Source organism: Papilio machaon, chromosome 20, assembly GCF_912999745.1.
Source record: "Papilio machaon chromosome 20, ilPapMach1.1, whole genome shotgun sequence".
NCBI classification, from domain to species: Eukaryota; Metazoa; Arthropoda; class Insecta; order Lepidoptera; family Papilionidae; genus Papilio; species Papilio machaon.
The window spans coordinates 5,969,411-5,984,304 of record NC_060005.1 but is presented as its reverse complement, the minus strand read 5'-3'; the positions used below and the strand labels follow the sequence as shown (position 1 = coordinate 5,984,304).

The following is a 14,894-nucleotide window of genomic DNA, read 5'->3' as shown; positions in this document are numbered from 1 at the left end:
CGTTGCTTCGTAAGAGGAAATAAACAAGTAGTATTTCAAAATAAAAATGCCATATTGCTTCCAGTCTCTAATTCGATAATGAAATAAAGTGTTGTTAGATAGCCTATAATTAGGCGCGTAATAAAAAAAGACGCCACTGGTAATATACTTATAAGCGCCAAAATTTCTAAAGAAAATTGAAATCTTCTCAGTCTAGATAATTTAAACGAATCGTACTCAAGTTAAACATTGAAAATATCTGAGTTTTCAAACCCGCAAGAGGGAAAAGTGGATCAAATTTTCTTTTTACAATTTGCGGTACGACGCTTCGTTCAAACAACGATTAAGGACTCCATTTGTAATATCTCAAACGTTCGTGGCTAGAATTCAAAGTTGTGGATTTGAAAGACGTAATTTTTTTATTTGTCCCTCAATGTACGTTGGACTGTATTTTTAAGGACGTTTGAGGACATCCTTAGAAAGAGAGAGCGAGAGATACTTTCGAGAGTTTTACTTATACAATGTTATACCCTTGAATCCCAGTTGGCTTGTGACAATCATTTTTCATTTATTATCACTTATAATGAAATTTTTTTTTTCACAGAAAGGGACCAATTTACGATGGTCCTTAATAATATTATTATTTTTCTTGACATTGGTTTAATATTCCGGTATTATAAAATAAATTACAGATGTAACCAGTTCATTTATGACTCTTATCTATAGTGTAATCCAGGAAATTAATTCAGATATGGCGGCTGATAGAGAAATATGGAAAAGTATTTTATACTCTGAAGGATAATAATATAATGCAGTATAAGACTGACATCGTCACTTTTTGTAGTGTCATTCGTCGGAGACAGATTCATGATTTGCACACACTGCGGCCACAGTAACGTCGTACAAGCGATTGGCAAACGTCCAAATCGTTCGCAGCCTGTTACATTTCAGGTTTTGCTTGGAATGAAAGCTTTTAATTCCATTGCAGTCAAATTTGTTAATTTGTCAGCTAGTAGCTTACGGTTTAAATAAAAAAAATATCATGTCGAAGTCTCTGTGGATTATTTATTATTACTTCCTACATGTTGTCTAAATGTATATAGGTAAAGTCAATAAATAAATGATAGAAGTAAATTTTTAGTACATTTATTAAGACCAAGAAACTTTTAAACATTATGATGTTTCAAACACTATATAATATTAATATCCAATTGAATTATTAGGATGTGGCAATAAGATGGTGTAAATAATAACTCAAGGAAACAATTGCACAATAACTGCATCTACAAAATATAGTTTGTGTTACAGGTACAAAAACTTAATTAAAATAATATGTGGAATACAGGTCAAAATCCTATTTCTATAACAAGCCCGTCAATATCTCGACAATATTCCATAAATACTGCATTCTAATTAAAAACTGGTTTGGACTATAGATATCAACGGTGCACATGATTTATAATGAGCAAATTTAAACACAGTAAATATCAGACTTAATAATTTCCCAATTTGGCTTCTATTCTATATCTAACTTTTATTAATCCAAAAAAACATTTAAAACCCATTTCCAATAAGACGACTGGCCGCATATCTTCTTAGTCTACACACTACTACTAAATCTTCATAGAGGCGATCAAATTTGGGAGATTAGTCGCCTAGTGGAAAAGGGTTTTTACTTAACATTTAACAATGTAGACATAACGACAAAAATCTTACGCTAAGTGTCTCTGTCACAGCCATTTTCTTCGACTAGAGAACTCTCTTGTTACGATACACGTCTAACGAGGGTTTTCCATTAAAAATTAAACATAACATGAAGTATTTTCCTCGATAAGCACTTAAGTACGAAATTACATCGAAATACAACTTCGCGAACATATTTGGTTCCATATGTTTTACCCACCTTTTTTTGTTCGTTTCAATAACCCTCAGTACACTCTAATGGTAGGTTTGACAGTGTTAACAATAACTAACAAATAAATTGACTGACGTAATGTTTCCTGTCAAAAAAGCGTTTAACAGCTTACTTTGAGATTGTGAAACGCCATCGACGACTTTATGTGAAAAATAAGTTCCAAGTAGTTTATTCAGAACTTACTTGGACATTGTTAACGTCTTATATTATATGACTACACTTTGTAAATCTATTGTCAACTAACAGACATGTAAAGATAAAAAGTTTTCATTAATAATTTCTAAATTGTCTTATTTGGCTGAACACTAAAATCTAAAGAAATGAAACACATACAGATACTATCTTAATTAATAACAATAATAGCTTAATTTCACAGCCCATTTTGGCTTTTAAAGTGCAGTTCCTAGCAAAGTTTATGAAAAGTTATATTAATAATACAATAATTCTCGTATCCTATCGAGTGCATTACAAATGGTCGTTCAGAACAAGTTTTGTTATTGAAATTAACTGGATTGCTAATAAATAATTTGCAAACGTAAAACACATTTTTTTCTAATAACTATACTTTGGCAATCACCAAAATTTATGAATTTCAAAAAGTATAAAATCTCATATCTATCATAAAAAGATTTGAATTACAAGATTCTATGATTCCATTGTATGAACTCGGAATCGTAAATTTATGATTCGTGACTTAAGAATCCCCGCTGTCTACTGGAAGAAATTGTTGCTGGGCCACAGATGACAGGACCATGTCAATAGGTTTAGTGTCATCGTAGAGAGAGGGCGCCTCGCAGAGGATGGCGAATGTGCCGACAATCGAAGCGATGGTGAAAATCCAAAGGAACAGCCTGTCCAATACCATTGCTACGAAACCCCAATCTTGATCTTCCTGGATAAAAAAAATGCTTCGGTTAATTTATGGCATATAATAACTTTTTTCGTCTATTAATAAATAGCTAATAGACTTCTTTGACGACTTAAATAAAAAAATATCTTTCTGTCTTGAGATATTTCTGGTGTTAACAGTTCTTTATTCAACTCACCGCATTAAATTCATCTTGCCGCTGCATGTGGTGCTGTATGAACATGACGTTGTGAATGGCCTTCTCGAGTTCGAAAGGGTACTTCTTGCGAGGGGCAACATCGCTCAAAGAATCGTCCAGGCCTGACATCACCGACGGAAGACCGTTGTACCCCGCACCCAAACTTCCCAGAGCACCGACCAGTCCACTAAATCTAGTTTAGTAACATTTAAAAAGATAATTAAAGATTGACATAACTTAAGACCACTTTAGTTACAAATTTTATTGATGTTTGATGATCATTTAGGATGACCTTTAGTCACTTGTACTACTACTTGCTTTTGCATAATTTTATGTATAAAACTCTCACATTCATCTTAAGAAAATTTTTTCTAGTCCTTCGTTAAATAATAGCTTATGATTATTTGACTGTTTGTCACATAATTGTGCATACCTGTTAGTTGCAGTAGTAGTATGTAGGCCGTTACATCCGCCGGGCATATTATGACGTAAAGAGTCCGGGCTGGATGCATTCGAGTTCGTCTGTTCCACCGCCGCCAAAGCGTTCTTGAATTTATTCTTCTTCATACTTCTACCAGCTATTTTCTGAGCAGCCAGATCTCTCAGCAGATCTTTCGGTACTCGCATAAGAAGTAACTTCGGTAGTTTTGTTATAAAGAATTTTCTAACCCACGGCGCCATTTTGTGTGTACTCGGCTTACGATAGTGTACGTTCAGTATTATTATCGTTATAACTACTGACAATCCAACGAGTAACATTGTGAATAATAAATATTTACCTAAAAGCGGTAGAGCTAGAGACGTGGAAGGTATGATTTCTGATATCAGTAAAAAGAACATGGTCTGCGATAGTAAAATCGAAATGCTTAATGCTATCTTTTCCCCAGAATCCGCGGGTAAGTAGAACACGAGAACCGAAAGATATGATATACCCACACAGGGGACGATAAGGTTGACAGTATAGAATAATGTTTTCCTCCTCAATGTTATGTTAAAGAAGATATCTGAAACAATGAAATGGTCTTAGATATTGTGAATAATAAATATGATTACTTTACTTTAGCAAAATTCAAGTATTCATATTTGTTAATCTTTGTTCAGTATAACAATGTTACAAAATATAAAAATCTTCCGTCTGGAAATGCAAATCTTATAATCTGCTCCCTAATCCTTTGTTTCAACACGTTCTTTTATCAAAAATAAAAGCAGCAAGGCCATAAATTTCATTCTGGAGGTCGTTCTTTTAGCCGAGCATACCCCATACATTAGAGTGTCGGGATACCGCGCTTGTGCTAATCTCCTCGGTGGCTGTAAATTACATCGCAGCCTCGACGACGCTTATCTATGCTAAATTACTGCGTTTTACTGCCGACTTGAACAGGTTAAACGCTTGTTTTGCTAACGCTACAGAGAACACTTAAGGGCCGCGCTGCGTGAATACTGATTCGCTTGAACTGTCTACTTGATTTATTTGTTTTTAATTTGCTTTGTTTAGATAGTATTTTTTTAAGCGACGTTCTATCACTCCCTTTGTTCTTACATAGAATTTAAAAATCTCAGTTTCAGTTTTGTTTATTGATGGACTTTGAAGGTCACTTAACACTAGATGAACTGCTTGTTTGATACTCTCATGTATAAAATATCGAGTTTCTTGAAGTTTATACAATCGTTTTCATGGTACTTGGAATTTTGAATTTCACACTTGATCAGGGTTCAATTTTTAAATACATTTTGATATTATCTTACTTAACATTATAAATGCGAATATTTAGGTAGATGGATGCATGTTTGTTAGAAGGTATAACCAGAACGGCTACATACATCTCACTAAAATTTCGCGAAGATGAAGAACATTGCCTGGAAAAGTGGCGGGTGACGGCTAGTGTTTCTATAAACATATTACTATTTAAGAAATTATATACCTGGATATGGTTCTTGACAGCAAGGGTAATATCGTTCATGTCTTTCAGCTGGAACTCCAAGAATATCCCACTCCACAGAGGGATAATATTCACGTAAATCAATACCAACCTCCACCATATCACCTTTCTTCTGATTTATATGCTTTAAGTCAATCTAAAAAATACATAACACTTAAGACTATTCATACGCGTAAGTAGTCAAATTCATGAATGTAACATATTTTCCATGTCAATGTTATAATTTTTATCAGCCGCAAATTCCATAATAAATTAACAATTGCGTAGATGTCAAGTCCTTTGTTAAGATTGAAAGTTGATTAATTTTCTTTTTATTATAATATACAGAAGATAATGTAAAAACTCACCTGATCTCCATCGTAACTCCAGGAACCGAATTTCAGGAAGCATGTTTGTTGGTCAAATGGAAAATATCGTACATCGATTTCGCAGGAAGACTTGAAGATCGCCGGCGGAGTCCACAGTACTTTACCAGTATGGTGCAGCACTGCTTTAGTCATCGTTGTAACTACGTATTCTCCATCAGCGCTGTTGGAATTTGCTTTATTAATAGACGAAATTTTTTTTTATTACTTATTATAAAGTGGTAAGCAAGCAAGCGGTCACTTGAATTCGCCGAAATAGTGCCCATAGACATCCTCAGTTGCAGATGCGTTGCACATATTTAGTCAACGGAGGATCCCTCCTGCATCAAATCTACTTCCCCTTCCCATCCTATCCTTATAAGAAAAGATTGGAAGGTAAAGAAGACCAAAATTAAGCCTACGAATGTCCGAATGTCAAGGATTGGATAAGTAAAAATTATTCTAGACCAAATCTTGATTTCGGCTAAAAGTTTTATGCAAGAAAGAAACAAACGAGCAAAGCAACGTAGTTTAGGGAAAAATTAACAATAACAACAATCAGAATATTATTCTAATTTTATTGTTCCAACTCTGGCAATTTCCATAACATCCTCATGTATGGAAAATTCAACAAGCAGGTTAAACTTTAGTTTTAACTACGAGGAAACAAATACTTGTTTTCAATATGTAGTCAATGCGTACATATTTATCAACATGTACGTAATACAATATATACTTGGATATAAACTTTGTTAAATTAAAAACAAACAAATCTGTAGCCAAAAAGCGAATGAATGCATTTCGACTGATGTCCTCGCGCTTTTCCCACAATAAAAGGATGGGTAAAGGGGTTCCACAGGTGACGGGAAGGTTGTGCAATAGTGCTCTTTCTGTTCTTCCCTTTATCTGTCCATTAAAGTTAAGCAACGTATCTGCAACGTTTAAACTTGTAGATAACTACGTCAAGTGATCACTTCGCGATTCAAGTGATATCAGTTAACCGCATTCTCATTTATCAACTTATAACATCTTATCTTACTAATATTATAAATGCGAAAGTTTAGATAGATGGACGGATGGATGTGTGTTTGCAAGGTACTTCCTTAACTCTCAACGGATCTTGATGAAATTTGGCACAGATGTAGAACATAGTTTGGAAGAACACATATGCGACTTTTTTTTAAATACTGCGTGGATTAAGTCCCGTGCGACAGCCAGTAACAAATAAATAAAAAAAAAACTTGAGAGGTGTCAAGGGACACCCGGATGGAACGAAGTTCCTATGAATTTTCGTTATATATTGTCACGTCGTTGCCATGGTTACTATAGCAAAAAGTGTCGTGACAACTTTTCGTAAGAATTTTTTCCGTCTAGCCCCCTTTCACAACGCGCGATAAGGAACTTCGTTCCAAAACGCTTTAGATCTTGGTAACATATCGTGATTCTTATAACTTGCGTCGTCGACCGTCTTTACTCAGCATAAGATTGGCACGTGCGTCTCGTATCCTGGCTATGATTAATAGCCGCCTGACGGTCGTGACACAACAAGATGTATTAGTGGCAGTTCAACGCTTTCTTATCGATATACTCTGTCAGTTAACTTTTGCACCGGCCTTGCGTTATTTTATATGATTGATATGATGTATAAAAAGGGAGTTTATACATGTTTAGAGCGACAAGGCTATCTGACACGGTGGGCATAAGTCAAACTTAATTATGATACCTCGTTAGCACGTTACAATGTCTTTCAGTCAACTTTTGGAACGAAGTTCCTTATCGCGCGTTGTGAAAGGGGGCTAGACGGAAAAAATTCTTACGAAAAGTTGTCACGACACTTTGCTATAGTAACCATGGCAACGACGTGACAATATATAACGAAAATTCATAGAAATAAAATGTACTTCTTGTGAAGACTTAAGTTTTTTATTCATAGAATAAACATTGGTTCCTTCACTAATTAATTGAAAGGAACTTCGTTCCATCCGGGTGTCCCTTGACACCTCTCAAGTTTTTTTTTTTACATTTTGCGACAATATTTTCTTGACAGTTTTTTTTAAATTCATAAAAAGACTAAATACATTAGCGTTATTTTATAATAACATGCATACATTAGAAGAAATAAAGAAGGCTATTATTTTCAAAGTGCAACAATATAGTACATAGTGTTGCAAAATCGTTACGTTAGGATTATCTAGGGCTTATTTCCTCAAATAACAGAACCGGAGCAAAGCCGAAGTGCTGCGGAGATGCAATATACCTCCGGCATTATCCTACTAACATTGAAAACAAAAACAGCATACGATATTGCAAAAATATTTGTATGTTTTTCTGTATTGTTAAAATTTCCTGACATTTAGAACTAGCTTTTACTATATAACCAAAGAGAAATCTAGTAATAAAATATAGCCAAGATTACTCAGTGATAATGTAGCTTTCTAACAGCGAAAGAATTTTTAAATCGGCCCAGTAGTTTTTGAGTTTATTCAATACATACAAAACTAATCTTTCTCTTTATTAAAATTAATTATAGTAGATAAGAAGTTATAAAGTACAACAAAATTTCTAAGCACCTTGTAACTAACAGGATTTAAATTATACAAAGAAATGCCCTTGTAATAGATGAGAATAGGGGCCAATGTTTATTAACCTTCCCGTCAGCTTACAAGCTTGCATCATTATTCACCAATGATTACAAACGGGAGCGATACTGCGTGACGTAGATAAGCAAAATGTTTCTAACACCGGATACACAAGGATATCTGCACAGAAACATGGTCACCACTCTTATTTCCTTTCCTTTAAAAAATACCGAAAATCTATTAAAAACTAGCTTATACCCGCGACTCCATCCGCGTGGAATAAAAAAAATGCACACAAGATAAAAAAAGTTCTTATGTCCGTCTCCTAGTTCTAAGCTACCTCCCCATCAATTTTCAGCTAAATCAGTTCGACCGATCTTGAGTAATAAATAGTGTAACTAACACGACTTTCTTTTATAATATACTAGCTTTTACCCGCGACTCCGTCCGCGCGGAATAAAAAATAGAAAACGGGGTAAAAATTATCCTATGTCCTTTTCCTGGTTCTAAGCTAACTGCCCACCAATTTTCAGTCAAATCAGTTCTACCGATCTTGAGTTATAAATAGTGTAACTAACACGACTTTCTTTTATATATATAGATAGATAGATATATACATTTGGAATAGCAAATTACTTTAAGTCTTTACTATTTGAATTATTTCAAACAAAGGAATTGAAGCTCTTCGTTAGATGTTCTCTAGAGAAACGAGGAATTGAGAAATTAGATTAGTATAATTTCTATTGCAGTTTCTCCCTCTGAAATACAATCAAAATACCTTTTGGTTTAATAGACGTAGTTAATTCGTTTTAGTAGAAGATAAATTAGTTAACTTATATAGTTATTCCAACATTTTACGATGTAAAAATCTACTTTGGTGCATTTGTAAAGCCAAAACTAATAACAAATTTGCATTGTGCTATAAATAGACAGATTCATTTGGATCATTACGGTTCAAAAATAATATTTAAAAAATACGATATATGATGAAATTTTCTGTGTCGCCTATCCTTTACTTAAATTTTCTATTAATATAAATATTTATTCTCGTGGTATATGGAATTGCTAGTTACTAAAATTACCATAGTAAGGTAAACTCTCTCAAACTGTCCAATATAATTCTGTTCATATTCCACATCCGTTCTCAAATTGCTCTTATGAAAGGCAAGTAATTGGTGCATACCGCGTACACCAACTAACTTGGTCTTAGAACGTTGGCAAGAACATTAACTACTAAATTGCATTGTTTAGGCCAACTTGTTTGAAAACTATAGTGCTCGGTTCGATGTGACCATATTATAGTGAGGTACGAATGAAAAGTAGTGAGTACGAGAATATTTAAATCAAAAACTTTCAAATCTATATATATAAAAGAAAGTCGTGTTAGTTACACCATTTATAACTCAAGAACGGCTGAATCGATTTGACTGAAAATTGGTGGGCAGGTAGCTTAGAATCAGGAAACGGACATAGGATAATTTTTACCCCGTTTTCTATTTTTTATTCCGCGCTGACGGAGTCGCGGGTAAAAGCTAGTTAATAATATATTAATTATAGTAAAATATTGTTACAATTTGTTAGAGAATTTTTGTTAAACTACACTGTTTTTTATAACTCATTTAATGGTAAATTCTTGACAATGGTGTTCGAAGTTAATTATCGTAATGAAAAGTCATTATTTGCTTATTTGAATGTTTTTTTTACGTTTTTTTACAGTACTGTTAATGTTCATAACAGTACTGTATGTCATTATTAAAAATAACAAATGATTTTACCTACATTAAAAAAAAACTTGAGAGGTGTCAAGGGACACCCGGATGGAACGAAGTTCCTTTCGATTAATCAGTGAAGGAACCAATGTTTATTCTATGAATAAAAAACTTAAGTCTTCACAAGAAGTACATTTTATTTCTATAAATTTTCGTTATATATTGTCACGTCGTTGCCATGGTGAAGTAGCGCTCATTCGTCGTTAACATACTTACTATAGCAAAAAGTGTCGTGACAACTTTTCGTAAGAATGTTTTCCGTCTAGCCCCCTTTCACAACGCGCGATAAGTAACTTCGTTCCAAAATCACGTATTATTAGGTGTCTATATATTTTTTCATCACATACAAGTTTTACAGACGTATATGCTTGTAATATATTCTACAGGCAGTACATTAAAAATCTCATAGCGGATAATAAAATAGCTGGGACTATTGCAATCACTTTGTGCTCTCCGACGTCATATCCGTTGCCAAACCACTAAAGTATTCATTCATTATACTCTTACGCCGACCCCACCCGCTACTTCCTAGCAAACTCTTTTCATACTCAGCTTTAATCTTTAAGCTAAAGAACATATACTTTTTTATTTACTAGTAATCCATAGAAGTAAGAAATACCTTGAGCTTCATTTATTTTCTTGAAAAATTTCTTCAAATTCTAGTTATGTAAAATTGTGCATTCGTCATTTATTTCTGTTCATTTTCTTGTGATGTATTTCTTTGCATATGTTTTTCTTTTAATGATGTAATATACTTTGTTCGCAGTAGCTTTATTTTTGGTTTTTATCAATTCATTTTATAAATCTCATTTACAACTTATCATTAAAGGACTACTTTTGACAAAAAAAATAGAGTTACGTTGACCACAATACTTGATCTTGTTTTTAAGATTTCTAAGATTCAAAAGAAAGAAAGCGGTGAAACATTTTGAACAAGAGTATATAAAAGTACTTACTTATTGTACAGAACAATATCAGGTAGCCAGATATGTTCAGATGGCACGTAGAGTTCCTTGACCCCACCATATTCGTTAGGGTCCCACTTGAATTTATGATCTTCCCATTCCTACAAATTTTATTAAAAATATTAAGTGTTTTTATGTTCAGATCGTATAATTCTTTTGCCATTCTATGTAACCTTTAAACGAAACCTTTAGAAACGAGAGTAATTTTAATCTTATTACTAAAGTAGAGGGTCTTTCAAGCAATTGGACCAACAAATAACGTAATCAACTCATATAGGTAGAATGGAACAAACTGTTCAAACCAGTTGCTATACTTGCCAATCAATATTTACATTTGAAATTGTATGTATATAAATACTTACATGCTCCAACCACACATTCGTAGTTAAGATTTGATCCTTCAAATTCTGAAACAAACATATTAAAACATTAAAGTCCATTTCCACTGGCATTACTACATAAAAGTTACTCAGGACAATCGATTTTTGTTTGGCCGAACGCCAAGTGGTTCTCCTAACTCATCAAAATGAATGTGTAGGCATCGTGAATAGTGTTACGTACGTAGAATATCAAAATGCTTTTATTAGGTCGTATAATAGAGGAGAATAAAATACGAGTTAAGATGTTATGCTCGAAAAAAATACATTTATTTCAAGGTAAACTAGAAGATTAACTTACATTCCTTTTCTTAATGCTATTAACGCTAATTATTGGGCAAGTGAAATAGACATACAAATAGACTCTTTTGTTTTTATTTATTTTAAAATGTAAACACGAACCCACGGTGGTCGCCAATGGCATAGCGCCATCTCATTGCAAGGTAAGAGTCGACGGGATCTCCGTTCGGAACACAACCGTCACCTCTTAAACGCTTAGCTAGTTTCTTTGAGCCAGCTCCTTTTCAGTTTTGGATTTAGCCACCTTCTCAGGGCTGTTTAGTGTCTTTGAACATCCTGAATCCTCTGAACGCAAAAGAAATCCCCTAACCGGAGCGGACAGCTAGTGGAGTAGGTGCGGCTGCCCTACAATGGCTATGCACTCACCTAACCACCTAAGAATCTAGGATTCTAAGTATATCCACATTACATCTTACTAATATTATAAATGCGAATGTTTTGATGGATGTAAGTTTGAAGGTATCTCCAGAACGGCTAAATACATCTTGCTGAAATTTGGCAAAGATGTAGAACATAGTCTGGAATAACACATAGGCTACAAATTAAGTTTTATTTTAATTCCGCGCGAACAGAGTCGCGGGCAACAGCTAGTAACATATAGATTAAAAAATTATCCTCTATCGAGCAATAAAAACCTTTAATGATAGTTATCTAGTATTTGTATAAAAAGGCGTTATGTTAACTAAAAATATTTTATCAGCTTTACTCCCCTTTGTAGACCCCATGTTTAACATTCCGACGGCGACTTGTCAGAGAAACGCGCGGAATCCGGACGCTCTGAAACTTTCAACGGAATCTTGTGGTAATGTATAGGACGCGAAGAGGCTTGCCTTGTATAAGTGTCGAAAGAATTATAGCTCTATTTCATTTTTGAGTTTAATCAATATTTTAAATTAAAAGAAGATTGCTAATTCTGTACCATACGTGAATGTGTTATGTCACTAATTTTGTCGTTACAAGTTTGTTTAATATACAACTGATTTGAGAGGGTAATTGTTTTCGGGCGTATGTATGTTATTTCAACTACCATATTATCAATAACTAAAAATACCCAAGGTATTTTTAGTTATTGATAATATATCTATCTAAAATCTATTGCATGAAGAATTTTATTTAATACTAGCTTTTACCCGCGACTCCGTCCGCGCGGAATAAAAAAAAAATAGAAAACGGGGTAAAAATTATCCTATGTCCGTTTCCTGGTTCTAAGCTACCTGCCCACCAATTTTCAGTCAAATCGATTCAGCCTTTCTTGAGTTATAAATAGTGTAACTAACACGACTTTCTTTTATATATATAGATTGTACTATCAAATCATGTATATGTTGAACGTTATATAGCATAAAATGTTTATAATTTAGTTGAATATCAAAACAGTACCTTGAGCTTGTCACCTCGTTAGCAGGTTAAACACAGAGTTTAATTAGTGAAGAGGTTTGTTTTAAATTCACAGAGGGTTCTGTGAATACTAAATTTAATCACCGTCTATTGCGACTGACTTTGTTAGTGAAAGTTATTTATTTTACAATAGCTCTAAGTCTGTTTTAGTACTGCATCTGTTGTTAGGCAACTAATTAATTTTATTAGAATATGTGAGTTATAATTTCTATTAACAACTCTGAGTATGAAAGGCCAAATCAGATTTAAAACATAAACATGGCCTGTCATTTGTTTTCTGATCAGTTAGTTATGGTGAGAGGTTTGGAGATGGTCAATTGAGACGTTAAAAAAAACTCAAGCGCCCTTCAATGAACGCACAGCGTGCCCTAGACAAGAACCTGACCGAGTAGCATTTGCATAAACTAATGACCAATTGGGGCGAAAGAATAGCGGCCAAGTATAGATACGCGAAAAAGTAAAGCGTGATTTTAAATTTATTCATATATGATCATAATTGAATGCAAGTGAGAAGATAATATGTTATTAGAGGTTTCCAGTTTTATGCTTTTTCTCTGTAAGCTTTACCCAATGTATCCAAAGCCGAAACTCTTGTGCGAAAATCTCTGTTTCATAAAAGAGTATGAGCGGGATGCCAAGATGTTTTTCAACAAGACTTTTGAAAGTGAAAACCTATGTTTTTTTACGCAAAACACACAACATTACTTTAGTAAAAGGACTTAGATACATTTAAAAAAAAAAAAGCAATTAAAAAACTAAGCGGCCACCTGAATCGGGAGTCGGGGACGTACAGAAAGGGGATATTTCTCCTTTGCTTGCTTTCTAGCTTTCTAATGACGAAACATTTTTTTAATCAAGTGATTTTTTTTTAAATATTAAATTATAACATACCAAGTCAATTAGTTGAGAAAGACGCAGTCCCAGTTTAACGAGCACAGTGTTATTATTTTTGTCCACCGGTCGAATAAGTCTATTGTAATTGCTCAACAAGTCATCGTACAGTCTCTTTGCGTCGGGATTCGCGTAAATAACACCACATGTTGCAAATAACACGATAACAAATAATTTAATCATTACGTACAATAAAATTTCACGTTTTAAGGTTATGAACCACTTTTAACCTCAATATCTTTGTTTAATTTATAACTTAACACATTTTATCACTCAATATAACTAGATATCAGAATTATAAGATTAATTTGAATGTTTTCATATCGATCTTATGAGATTTTAGTATATTTTTGACAGCTCCGCCCCGGAGGACGCGGCGACTGTGGCGCCACGACTGGCGGAAAAAGTCAACTCGATGCCTCGTACTGCGCCGAATCGAAATTGTTTTGCTAAATTAGTAAAGAATGCGTAGCGAGTTTATAAATATTCCCCTTTAAAATTAAAACTTGTTAAACTGTGTTTAGAAATTTAGAATGACTATTAATCAAAACAAAATACTCCAATCAACATGATCATTGAGAAATGGAAAGCTTCTTAGTAGTCATAATGAAAGAACTTTAAAATCATACTAATATAATAGATACGAATGCTTAGATTAGATGGATGGATGGATGTTTGAAGATATCTCCTGAATGTCTCAATGTATCTTGAAGAAATTTGTTGTAAAACAACAAACTTCCCGTGCCAATGTTTCTCGGGCTACTGCCGATGAGAACCGGACCAAACTTGTGTCTGAACTGGAGACCCTACTGGGTGAAGTTTCGGATTGGGGTCGACGAAATCTCGTTGAATTCAATCCCAAAAAGACACAAGTATGCGCCATTACCGCTAAAAAACAACCCTTTGTCGTAGATCTTCGTTTTGAGGGCACTCCCCTGGTTGCCTCAGCCAGTATCGGTATTCTCGGCGTTGACATATCGAGTGACGTTCAGTTTCGCGGTCACTTGGAAGACAAGGCCAAGCTGGCCTCCAAAAAGCTGGGTGTGCTCAGTAGGGCGAAGCAGTATTTCCAGCCGGGCCACCGCCTACAACTGTACAAGGCGCAAGTTCGGCCCCACATGGAATACTGCTCGCACCTCTGGGCGGGAGCACCCCAATACCAGCTTCTTCCATTTGACCGCATACAACGGAGAGCGACTCGAATCGTCAACGACCGAGCTCTTACCGATCGGCTTGATACTCTGGCCTTGCGGAGGGACGTTAGTTCCCTCTGCATTTTTTATCGTTTATACCACGGGGAGTGTTCCGAAGAACTGTTTGGAACGATTCCTGCCGCCGAGTTTCGTCATCGGACGACCCGACAGACCGCCAGGTACCATCCATACCATCTG

The 14,894-nt window shown here is 34.6% G+C and overlaps 1 protein-coding gene across 1 annotated transcript; it reads right to left on the bottom strand.

Moving 5' to 3' along the window:
• Nucleotides 1-2,565: 2,565 nt before the first annotated feature.
• LOC106711514 (acetylcholine receptor subunit alpha-like 2) lies at nucleotides 2,566-13,815 on the bottom strand. Its single transcript, XM_014503839.2, has 8 exons — nucleotides 13,504-13,815; nucleotides 10,900-10,944; nucleotides 10,529-10,638; nucleotides 5,228-5,408; nucleotides 4,863-5,016; nucleotides 3,374-3,944; nucleotides 2,941-3,133; nucleotides 2,566-2,786 (listed from the first exon to the last, which is right to left on the bottom strand). The coding sequence occupies exons 1-8, from the start codon at nucleotides 13,684-13,686 to the stop codon at nucleotides 2,589-2,591; spliced, it is 1,635 nt and encodes a 544-aa protein (XP_014359325.1). The 5' UTR covers nucleotides 13,687-13,815; the 3' UTR covers nucleotides 2,566-2,588.
• Nucleotides 13,816-14,894: the final 1,079 nt, after the last annotated feature.